The sequence below is a fragment of the Ambystoma mexicanum genome, chromosome 10 (assembly GCF_040938575.1).
Source record: "Ambystoma mexicanum isolate Mex_15411 chromosome 10, UKY_AmexF1_1, whole genome shotgun sequence".
Classification (NCBI taxonomy): Eukaryota; Metazoa; Chordata; class Amphibia; order Caudata; family Ambystomatidae; genus Ambystoma; species Ambystoma mexicanum.
In genome coordinates, this window is record NC_090932.1 from 1198603762 (window position 1) to 1198616569 (window position 12808).

Below are 12808 nucleotides of genomic sequence, written 5' to 3' on the forward strand. Positions count from 1 at the left end.
TGAGCCGAGGTAAGACCTACTAGTAAGGCCGCCTTGATGGTGACCAGCCTGATGTCCACGGATGCCATTGGCTCGAATGGTTTGTGCGCCCCGGCGCCCAAGACTATGTTAAGGTCCCACACAGGGCCCAGTCTCTTGCTGGGCAGTTATAGCCTAGCGAGACCCATCAGATGTTTCTTGACTATAGGGTTGGAGGAGGAGAAAACGCCATCCTCCGAGTTCCTGTAAGCCCCAATGGCTGCAAGGTATGTGCGGCAGGTGTCCACCTGCACGCCAGAATGAGCGAGGTGCACCAAAAAGGAGAGCACGTTGTCCAAAGTGCACGCCAAGGGGTTGAAGCCCTTGGAGTCTGCCCAGTGGCAGAATCTGGTCCATTTGCTTTTGTACTGGGCCCTGGTGGCTTTGCTCCTGGCGCCCTGTATGATCTCCAGATTGTCCGGTGAGAGGCTAAGGTGCTGAAACGTTACCTGCTCAGGTACCACGCCGTGAGGGCTAGTTTCCCTGGCGCAGGGTGGATGACTCTGCCCCCCCTGCTGTGCCAGAAGATGTGCTCGGTCCGTCGGAGGGTGAATCGGGTGCACCTCCAAGAGGCTGAGTAGCCTGGCCGGCCACCATGGCGCTATCAGAATGATGAGGCGTCGGCAAGACTCCTTGATTTTGCAAATTACCCTGTGGATCAGGGGGGTGAGCGGAAAGGTGTAGGCTTTCATGCCGGTCCACTGGAGGTGAAATGCATCGCCCATCGAGCCGGGATGCTGCACTTGCCAGGATGCGAACTGCGGACACTGATTGTTGTGCCAGGTGGCAAAGAGATCCACGTGGGGGTGACCCCACTTGTTGAAGATCTCTTGAATAACGTTGTTTAGCTGCCACTTGTAATTGTCTGATCCTAGCCTGCTGAGCCTGTCCACTTTCAGGTTGTATTCCCCCGGGAGGTGGACTGCCGTGAGGTAGATGTTGTTCTCCAGGGCCCACTCCCACATACTGATCGCAGTCTGCACAGAGGTGGGGATCTGGTGCCTCCCTGCTTGTTGACATAGCACATGCTGGTCGAGTTGTCTGTCCAGATGAGGGCAACCTTGCCCCTGAAGTGGGAGGAATGCTGTGAGCGCTAGCCAGACGGTGTTCAGCTCCAACCAAATGATGTGGTATTCCTGCTCCTGTCGAGTCTAGGTGCCATGGGCCGAGAGATCGTCCAGTGTGGCTCCCCAGCCCTCGAGCGAGGAGTCTGTGGTGGTGATAGTGGCTTGCAGAGAGGGCGGCCGAAAGGGCTTGCCCATCCGTAGGTTGCAGTCCCTGGACCACCATGGTAGGTCGGGGTGGAGAGATGGATGGACGTTGATCGTCTCGGATTGCGAGCCCTGCTACTGATTCCATGAGGCCGCGAAGTGCAGCTCATTCCGCCTCATCCTTAGTCTTGTGTACGTCACGGCTAATGGGACCGCTGCGAGTAGACTCAGGAGATGTTGGTACCACCATGCAGAGATCACCTCTCTGCTGAGGCAGTGGGCGGTGGCCCTCTTGATGGCTGAGATTTTGTCCTCCGACCGGAAGACCTTTTCGGAGCACGTGTCCCAGATGAGGCCCAGGAATGTCAGAGTCTCCGTAGGCTTCAGCAGTGACTTCTTGAGATTGAGCGAGAAGCCCAGATCATGCAGTGTATTCATAAGGGCATGGGAAGAGTGGTGAACCACTTCCAGAGATGTACCCCGGAGGAGCCAGTCGTCGAGATATGGGTAGATGTGGAGGCCCTGCGCTCGGAGGAGGGCCACCACGGCATTCAAGAGTCTGATCAAGACCCTGGGGGCCGATGTTGAGGCCAAAAGTAAGGACCTTGTATTGGAAATAGTAGCCCATGATCCTGAACCGCAGGAAAGACGATGGGGCTGATAAATCGGGACGTGCAGGTACGTGTCCTTCAGGTCCAGGGAACACATCCAGTCTCCCTTGTCCAATGTCTCTGCTATGAAAGCTAGCATAACCATCTTGAATTTTTGCAGGTGTAGGGAGTGGTTGAGGGTGGAGACGTCCAGCACAACTCTCAGGCCCGCCTGGTTCTTCTGAATGGCGAAAATCCTGGAGTAAAAGCCAAGGCCTCGCTGGGAGGCTGGGACTTCTTCCACTGCCTGGCTCTCTACGAGCGACTGGATTTCTGCCAAAAGAGTTGCTGTCCCAAACTGTGGGAGCGGAGCGGAGGGGAGGAGGGAGGAGATGCTGGAATAGGAAGGTGGTACCCTGTGGATACTACAGAGAGGATTCAGGGGCCCGTAAAATTCTGGCGCCAGAATTGTGCATGGAGAGCAAGCCTGCCCCCCCACTGGAGACACATGGACCCGATGGGGCATGTCATGCTTTCTTTCCCTCGGAGACTGATGCTGAGGAGGGGGACTGGAAAAAGCCCTTATTCCCTCCCCTCCACCCTTTTGTTGTTTGCACCGGCTCTGAGGCGGCGAGCGGTCTGCCTGCCTGGATCTGCGTTCCTGGAAGCCGCGGAACCCTCCATATGTACAACCCCTTTCCGAGCGCTGCTGAGATTGGGTGTACGATTTGGGCATGGTCTTTGTAAGAATAGATAAAGACTTTACCGTTTGTGAGTTGTTTTTCTTTTTTTACAGCTCCTCGTCTGTAGAGGAGTGGAAGAGGCCCCCCCCTCCTCGAACGGTAGATCTAGAATGCCCACCTGGACATCCGTGTTGAATTTTGTTGCCTGGAGTCAGGCCGTCATTCTCATGTCCGTCGCAATACAGATGGCACGGCCTGAGGTATCGATATGAGCCACTGTGGATTCCATGAGGTTATGCGCCACCAGCTTGGCCTCAGCTAGCCCTGCCTTAAAGCGTGATTGGCTTTGGGAAGGGAGTTCCGGGAGGAAGTCCGCAATTTCCTGCCATAATCTCTGGTTGGCAGCAGCCAGCATGGCATTGGCGTTGGCTTGACGTAGATGTAAAGAGGCGTTGGAATAGAATTTCTTGCCATATGCCTCCAAGATCTTCTCCTCATTGCCTAGCAGCGCCGCAGAGGAAGAGGCCGAGGACGACTGGGGCTTGGAGTATAGTGATGCTGCAGCAATCACCGAAGAGTGTGACTGAGGATGAGCCGAAAGCAAGAGTGTATCCCCCTCCTTGGCGTCCAGGCGTCGATTGACCGGCTGGGCCGAGTGGGGTTTGAGCCAGCCCTTCTTGGCCAGGGAGACTACATCGGTCTGCATAGGAATCCCTGATTTGGCAGAGGGGCGTTGCGTGAGGACTTCAGCCAGAACCCCCTCTGCTGGCAGCTCGACCTCCGGTTGGGGAAGGCCCAGGTACTCCGCCAACCCAGCAAGACATTCGTGGAAGGCCTTGGCTGAGGATGGCATGTCCGGATCATCCTCCTCATCACTATCCTACGTATCTGGAGGATCTTGTGGAGGAGGAGTAGTTGGTGCCAGAGGCTGGGGTACAGAGACTGCAGCATGAGGCTGAGGGGGCGGCGGAGGTTCCGGAGCTTGCTCTGGAGCCGGAGGAGGCAGTTGCACTGGGGCATGGGGGCCCGATGGAGGTGTCTGTGGTGCCGCTAGCATGGTGGGAATGACTTCCCTGATGGCGTCCTTGGTGATAGCCCCCATTTGAGGTGACTTCATGAGGCTGAGGAACTTCTCGAAGAGCACCTCCTCACTGGGCAAAGAGGTGGCAGGGGGTGCCGATGGGGCAGCGGGGAGTTGCTGGAGACGCTATGTCCCCTGTCCATATGGATTCCACGGAATGTTGCCCAGCGCAACTGAGGGGTAGACTGTAGGCCACGTATCTGGTTGAGGACAGTCCCACCTTGACACTCATTCTTCGCCAAATTCCTGGAATGGCGTCGGACGGGTGCCTCCTTCTGGCCATTTTGTCGAGCTGCCTGCCAAGTGCCTGCAACGTGTTGCTCAGCCCGTTGGGCCCAGCCTCGTCCAAGACTTTTGCGTGTGGATCACGAGGCCTACCCTGCTCCTCAGGCCTCGGCCTGGTAGGTGTGACACCCTCGACCCGGAGGTCGGTAGAGCTACGTGTAGGTGCCCCCTCTGACGTGTTGCCGGTAAAAGGGCAGAGCCCCCCGGCCATCGTGCCGGTGAAAGGGCGGAGCCCCTCGTCCGTAGACCCGGTAAAAGAACCTTCTGGTCCCTCAACACTGCGCCCAGGAGGATCCGAGGATCCCTCGACCCGAAGGCCGGTAGCTGAAGCAGCCTCGGTGCTCGTGCCAGTAGAAGGACCTGGGTGGTCCCTCTTGCGTGGGAGAGTCCCTATGAAGGAGACTACCTTGCGGGGTGCGCTGGAAAATATCAGTCCTACCGTGGGCCTGGTTCGATGCTTCACGAAGTTCTTGAGATCCTCTGGAGGCGACTTCTGGAAGAGCTCCCTCCACCTGACTGGTCTGTTCTTCAGCGCCTTCGAGGACAGCAAGTCACACGCCGAACATGATTGCCAACTGTGGGCTGGGCCAAGGCAACGAAGGCAGAGGGCGTGGGGGTCTGCAGTTGGGAAGAGCTTGTTGCAGGATGAACACCTGCTGAACCCTGTAGAATTCGACAACATGCGCCGGAGAGGAGCGTGATGCCTGAGGACCTGAATGATAGATAAGACAAAAAAGACAAAAAGAAGTATCCGCGCATGGATTTACATGTCCGAAGCCAAACCTAGGAGTGCTAGTGAATTCGGCCCATTCCTGTCAACGCGGAAAAGGGGACTGGGGTGTGGCGCCAGAGGGCGGAGTCAGGGCAGCACCCCTGCACGCTTCTAAATTTAGAAGGGGAAGGTTTTTTCTGGTGAAAAAAGTTCTGTCTCCCGTCCCTTGGAAGGGACATCCCCGTACAGTATAGAGGAAAGGGGATGGGACGTATGAGTAAGAATTTCTTAACTGTAGTAAGGTGAATCTTGCGTCGTCCTCTGACTAAAACAGTCAGTTATCTATCTTGACATTATCATGGAGCATGACACTAAGAATTGTACTGCAAACCAATTAAATGTAATATGGTTGTGCATGATAAGAACGTTCGACACTCTTAGCATGGATTATACATCGGTCCATCCGTTTTAGAGAACTTCTTTTGAGAATGGCATTTAATTAATCTTTTATAACGTTCTCAATATCGGAGACCAGTTTCTGAGCACGGGACCAAGATTTGAACCTGTGTTGCTCTGCGTTGTCTTGCTTACAAGATAAATGCATGGTTCTCCTGGCATCATCACAGTTTAGATGAAGATTGTGCAAAGTCAAGTTCTATGATTTCTTACAGAATTCAGTCCTCCGGTAAGTGAAGTTACATACATAGTGAGAAGCCATCAGGTTTCTGAATTTTCCTACCCTTGAAGACACTTTTTTTCAATGGTACTTTGAAACTTCGTAAGAATGAACATAACTTGATAATGGTTTGAAAGGTTTCCGTACTTGGAATATATGTATTATTTGCAAACTGAGTATTAACAGGTTAAAAGATTTCCATGATCAGAACTTAAACTGTAGAAGCTAATGGTTCCATGTGATTTCGACAACAGCAATTCCTTTGAAGTAATTTACTTCAAAGTAATGACTTCGAAATTGAAATTTTGTGGGGTTCCCCCACATGACACCCTTTCCCCTACACTACTATCCCTAGCCCACACCCTTTTTACACCATAACCCACAAACTCTATAATTTTTCGATTTTCGAAGTAATTACTGTTGTGAAAACCATGGATACCGTTGCAAATAGATCTTTAAACCTGAGGCCACAAGGGAAGCTGTGAAGTACCCCCTGGCCATACATTATGCACAGTAACATCAGGAGGATTGAAATTCTCTTTATTTTGTTGGTGCCCAGAAAATAGGCTTAAAGAAAAGGTGGGAATATTGAGTAGGTGTTTTGACAGATTGATGCAAAGCCGATTGTAGTTTTACTTACAGTGCAACCATGTGGACACAATATGCGCAAAGGCATTTATCTTTTCTTATAAAGAGTCTGTTCTTAATTATGAAATTGCGATGAGATTTGACATACAATGAAATGTAGGTTTAATTTTTCTTTGTGGTTAATGTGATCGTCCTCTAGCATGGGAGGTGTGGGAAGCGTGTGGACCTGTGATTGAACAGTGTGGGTCCGATTTTGGTCCAATAATATATTTGATTTGAATTTCAATATAACTCATTTTTGGTTAGAAATACAGTCCACCGTTTTAGAAGCAACACGTTTAGACTCTGCCCTCTGTTTATTGATAAAATTATATTGAAAAAAGGATTCACTCTTGATTTGCTGATTAAGTGTTAGTGAATCGATTTAACCTTCGACAATTGTTCCCACAATGGAAGTTTCTAATTTGTGGCAAATTTGTTTTCTTCTGTGTGTGTGTGTGTGTGTACTATAAGTTGTAGATACCTTTTGAATCAATATGGCCCCTGCAGCCTGCTCCAACATGTGATTAATTATATATACTATCAGAGGATTTGCCCACACTTTGTGGCTGTTATGATGTGGATTTATCCTCGTATATTAAAATGTTCTTATTGTTGGAAGAAAAACACTTCAACATGGGTTCTGATTAACACGTTTACCTAAATCTTTACATAAGGGAACACAATTTAAGTATGGGGTTTGTGTCTGTCTTCCTTAATAGGTTGTGTGCACTTCCAACTCCCCTCAATGGACCATAACAAGTTTAATGCATTTTTTAATAAAAAAGTAATTTTCGGAAGTCCTGTAGTGTTGGTGTGTTTTATTCATAACCAGAAATGTCACCAGTAAATACTTCTGCTCCTCATGTGCAACTTTGTGACACTATTAATCATTCGGATAATAGGTCCTAATCCTGTGCACTTCATAAAAGGGGGCCCCATCGGTCTGAGCCTCAAATACATACCGTGTAGTAATCTGTTGTCACCACTGCATCATTTTGCTCATGTTGCAAGTAGTGAGTGCATTTCTAGCTTCATGGTATTTACCGATGGATCTTGGTGTTGCAGGAAATGCATTTTCTAAATTTAGATTGCAAAGCCGGTTGCATGCAGAAACCACCTATGAATATTTTACTTGATTCCTCCTAATCCTCTTTCCCCGGGCATGTAGGTCCACCACTTTGGAGGACCAAACCTTTTCAATAATGCTGATCCTCTCTCCTCTTCAGGTGCTGAAAAGTAAGACAAATTTCTTTCCGATGAAGGAGGAAAGTGACTGCGGACTTACAGAGAGATCCAGCTCCTAATACTGGCCAAAATGCGGAAGGGTGTGCCCAAGGAACCAGAGACATCTGACCTCTTCTATAAAGATGATCCAGAGCTGCTTTTTGTGGATTTGCATGAGATTGGACATGGCAGTTTTGGAGCTGTCTACTTTGTAAGTATGCACGCTTTTCTGTGTGCCAAGTTGTGGTGTTTAGCTGTCACATAATTTTATCAGAAATGTAAAACATTATAAGACGGTTGAAAGCTAGAGCCACACACAACAAATGCACATGAATGATACACATCTGACTATAGACCGGAGCTGTCGACAAAAGGCAAGCTCAAATTATAATTTTACCTGGATATAGTCCATAGCTGCACACAGTTGACACATTCATATGAAAAGCACATCTAGATATAGGCCAGAGGCTCACACAATGTACTGGATCGTAGTCTAATTGTGATACAGGTCATGCTCGAGCCCTTCAGGAGAGGCTTGAATGAGATCCACATCAAGAGAACCACATACAAAGAGTCCAACATGAAAGCCACGTCTCTTTGTAGGCAATGCTGCATGTGTCGGAGAATTTCAGATAAGCATAGCTGGACATTGGTCAAAGCCTGATGCAATAAAAGGTCTCAGATGATAGCAACATCGGGGCGTAATATCAAGGAGAATTGCCTTAAAACATCCCCAGCACTGGTGGATCTTGTTTTTACAACTACAGTTTCTTTAGTAAAAATAGTAGCTTGCAGAACCTTTTTTGACATTATTTTCAGAGACTGCGCTGAAGGATATTAGCAGTCTGAAATGCTTTGGCCCACTCTGAAAGCCTTTTAATTGAAGAAAATATTATCACATTAAAGAACATATTGAATACTGACAAATAAGTTAAGCATCTAATTATTGTGAAATTCATATTACAACACTGTATTTTTGCAACAAGGGAGCCAGCAGTTCTGTTTGAGGTTATTTAGCGCATTGTTCATTGTGGTTACTGGCGAGTGCAAAATACTATTATTAAAGGTATAATGACTTTTTGTTAATCTTTAGATGTTGGCCGCCTGTCCCATTTTTTTCAACATCTGGACATAAGCCATAGCCAAATATATCAGAGGGACATGGGTCATAGCTACATTTTGGTATAGGCCGGAGTTGCGCACACTAAAGTGAAAGGGCTGTGATTAATGGCCCACTTCCTTTGGTTGCTCATAATCTTGGGATTTATTTGGATTCTTCTCTTTCATTTACTAACCACATCTCCTTTTTCGCGCGATCTTGCAGAATGTATCTTTTAATATATGACAGGCCAGACATTTTCTTTCCTTTCATGCCACTACATTTCTTATTTCTTCGCTTATCTTTTCATGACCCGTCTATCGTTCTTCTTTACATTCCAGTCTTCCTGCTTCCCACTTATATCCACCAAAATCTGTCCATAATTCTTCAGTTCATTTCCTATTCTCTCTATCTGGTTGTGACTCCATTAGCCCTGCACTTCCTTCTCTACGATGGTTCTCTTCATTCTCGACTTAAGTTTAACTTCCTTCCCCTTGTCTTTAAATCTCTTCATAATTTTGCCACTCCCCATCTTTCCTCACTTGTTTCTTTCTATTCTCCCACTCAATCTCTTCAATCTCAATTTCTATGTACACTTACTGTTCCTCCCCCCACCCGCCAAACACTGCCACCCGAGCTGGTCCCATTTCCGTTCTTTTACTTTGCTTGTTTCCTTGCATTGTAATGCACTCCCGCTTGCTCTACTCTTTTTCTTCCTATCCTCTGTTCCAAACTCATCTCAAAGAACACCTGTTATCTTAGTGTTCTTGCCGTTTTTTCTCCATGTTGACACTTGTTGTACCATATTAATTATGTACAGCGTTTTGGCATAAAGCGCTTTATAAATATAAATAAAATACAAATGCAAATTATAGACCGATATAAGGGAGCCATATGCAGAAGAGGGGCTCAGATGATTGCCACATCTGGTTATAAGCCACAGTCGCACGCTTCAGTGGGACTCAATGTAGAGGCCTACATTTGCATTGGGTTTCACACAGCAGATGCATTGGCCCTAAAGGCTCAAACGTTAAGCATCTGGACATATAAAGTTAAAACTGTAAACAATGTTTGGACTGTGTGATGGCTAAATCTTGGTTGTTTTCACTTCAAAGAAATCTTGCTGGAAAGTCCACACTGTTGACTCACCTGTGGTAGCACACTCATTTGCTCAATAACCAGAACAGACACCCTCCCCTCTCGGAGCAGTCCAGAACAGTTTACAGCAGATTAGGGGAGGCTCCTCAGATGCTTGACTATAGCTGGAAAAAGGGATTTCTAGGATGACTGAGTCAGGATGATGTGTAGACTGGTATTGATCCAAGCATTAAGCTCCTGAAAGCTTTGCAAGGCATGGATGGCTTTGATAGGATTTATAGTCATTGTGTAAGCACTGCTGTCCCTGGCTATCGTAGCTGTTGAGCTGAGCTCAGGGTGCAGATTACAGGCTTTATTTAACTTTTTGCAGTTCCGCTCTGTAGGACCATGACCTTCAGCACCAAATAACTTCAGGACCCTCTGGGAACCATGACACTGATGGCAATGAGGTTGAGAATCTATGCAGACTTACTAAATCAGTATCTGCAACCTATAGATGTTTTAGACTATGACTACTATGATTCTTCACCATTGTCTATGGTGACTTGGGGGCAGATGGTAGTTGTAGTCTAAACTATCTGGAGAGTCAAAGGTTGCAGACCCCTGTTCTAAACAAATATTGATGCTACTCTGTTTAGATTTCTGATTTGGGGACAAGGACTGAACAGTCTTGCAAGAAGAGGGAGCTCCTGTTGCTCTGAGAATTTCAGATATTTTCTCAATGTTTAATGTTGCTTCACTAAGTGTAGTGTGCAAAACAAACTTAAATCAACAGGATTACCCACAAACCTTTTTTAGCACCACAGATCCCATTACTCCTATTTTTGTGATTTCCATTCCACAGGCATGAGATCAGAGCTTTTTTTGCCCAGCACAAACATTTCTTTTACTGGTAATCCAGATGTACCTCGGTATGCTTTGGTCTTCATCCAATAGTCTTTTGCTCCACATTTGGCCAGACAGGGCACCCTACTGGCATGGAGATGTCCCACTTCATTCAAATGCTGTGCTCTTGACATCTGCTCAGCAGCACCATGTTCGTAGCAAGAGGAAATGTATCTCCTTTGTTATATGCTGAACATATCGTCTTTGACCGCTGTAGCATTGTGGACAAACCTTTCAGAGTAGATTCACATGGGATCATCAGTCAAACAGAATAGCAGGATATAACATTGCTTTTTTGACATCAATCCCTTTTAGCATGAGTGCTGGAACTGAAATCTGAGGCAGAGGCATTTCACAATGTATAGTAATACCCATTTCGAATGGATCGTGGCCTCCCACGTATTCCTCATCTCAGATATTCATATCGTCTGCTTTGCTGCTTCATTAAAAAAAACACAGAGAAGGGGACGCTGTGCTCGAAGTCATGGCGTCGACGTCCCACGAGGGTTGCCGTAGAGTGTTGATGTCATCCGTAGTATAAATTGGTTCAGCCACGCCCGTTGGCTTCTGTCCGTTATTCCGAAAGCTTTTGATTCGTGTGTACGAAAATGGCACTTCAGTCTTTCAAGATGTCTTCTTCATCAAATCCTTCTACCCCTAAAACTGGCTTTAAAAAGTGACAGAAATGTGGGAAGAATGTCTTTTACTGACCCCCATCAAGTTTGCCTCTGGTGCATGGGTCCGGACCATCGAGTCGACGAATGTGGTTCCTGTCAAGCTATGACCAACAAAGCTCTCAAGGAACAAAGAGTTAAATTAGCAGTAGGGGAGGAATCTTCGAAGGGCTCTTCGAAAAAAAAAAAATAGACTCGGCTGAGTGTAGGGAAAAATCGTGACGTAAATCGAAGAAATGTAGATCGAGGAGTCGGTCAAGAAAATCTTCGTCTTCTAAGAAGGCGAGAAAGAGGTGGCAACGATCTCCCTCATCTTCTTCGTCGTCTTCCGATACAGGGGTTATCACCTGTCCTTCAAAACATGATTCCCCTAGAAAATGGGAGGCTTTTAGAGCCTTGATGATGCAAATCTTCGCGAACGAGGCCCAGACCCCCTTGAAGAAATCTTGTGAAGACCATGCCCCAGCTCATTCTAAACATGACAGAGGAAGGTCAAAGACTAGATGCTCTCAATCCGGCGAAAAATCGTCGAGGGTGTCGTTGAGGGAAACCTCTCCCACACCTCGTAAGAAGAACAAGACAGGCCTATCGGTGCATAAACAGAAGGCGACGCCAGACAAAATGGCGTTGGGTGACAAACCATTTTCAAAGTCTATGTCGAAGGTGGTCTCGACACATCTGTCGACTCTTACTCGACACCGGTGTCTAAGGTAGGTCGACACCTCCCTCGACGGCGCTTACATCGAAGGCTCCTTCGACTTCATCCAAGCCAGTGTCAACAATATCGACGCCATCAACTGCCTTCTAGATGTTCTCGTAGAAGACTTCTTTGTTTTTCATTGGATGATTGTGATCTCATTCGATCTTGCAAAATCGCTTGGTGACTTTCATTGGAGTCCGCTATTGAAGATGACTCAAATCCGAAGAAAAGGAGTTTGTCTTTGGCCTCCCAAAGCGTTTTTTTCAATCAGCTGGGATCTTATGTGCAAATAGACCCAATCTGAACATTTCTCGCAGGTGTATTCAACAATTGCTATATTCTCAGATGTGATTGTCCGCAGTGTAGGGATGCAATGTAAAAGTTTCATTGTGTTAGATCTCTTCAAATTTACGACATTCTTTTCACTGAGGATATTCTCCAGTTGTAATTTTCGGTATGCGATGACATGTGGAGTTTGATGAGGATGACTTGAATATGACAAGCGTTCCCCTTGTCTATGGATTTGGGCAAAGGTATGTTTTGGATACAAGTTTAAAGTAGGACTTTTTAACTGCGTTCCATTTGATTTGTTTGCAGGTTTTTGCCTTTTTTCCAGCAAAGACTGAGCAGTGAAGATCTTTTTTTTGTCGAATTTTACGATTTTCAATTTCATCTTGTTTAGTCTGAACAGAATTGGCTTTAGGTACTTTCCTTTTCTTCAAACTTGAAGATGAGTGGGTACTGTTGATAATTGAGTCATTTGTAGCCTTGTTATTCTCAACTATAATTTCTTCGTCATCGATTGAGTATGTGGATAAATCACACAAATGGATTGAAGATGACGATGGTGATTTATACATCTCCTCGAATTCTACCCTTGATCTCTTATTAGTGTTTGACGTATCTGTCAAGGATTTTTGAGTCCTGGTGACCGCTTTAGAGGGCTCTGCACCTTACCACGCTGAACTGGTACTGAAGGTCGTTCAAACACTCCTACTCACGAAGGAATTGACAAGTTCCTTATAAATTGTCTGGAGGTGTTTGATCTAGACTTTGACTCAGATCTCGCCTTATTCTTTTTCAATTTTAGAGGGCCATTTACTTGACTAGGACTATTCTTCTCATTGATCGTAGGCAGCTGTTTCGACGATCTAGAGAAAATGTCAAATGTCAGTTTATTTCCACTAATGGCGAATTGGGGCTTTTGTAATTTGCCTTTGTCAAGATCATGAGAAGACGAAA

At 46.7% G+C, this 12808-nt stretch overlaps 1 protein-coding gene across 10 annotated transcripts in view; it reads left to right on the forward strand.

Moving 5' to 3' along the window:
• TAOK3 (TAO kinase 3) overlaps positions 1–12808 on the forward strand; it is a 2703337-nt gene that overhangs the window by 762674 nt on the left and 1927855 nt on the right. For all 10 annotated transcript variants that reach the window (XM_069619192.1, XM_069619190.1, XM_069619185.1 and 7 more), the window contains one exon: positions 7113–7321. In XM_069619192.1, coding sequence (XP_069475293.1) covers positions 7202–7321 — 120 coding nt within the window. In that variant the 5' untranslated portion in view covers positions 7113–7201. The remainder of the gene's footprint in view (positions 1–7112; positions 7322–12808) is intronic.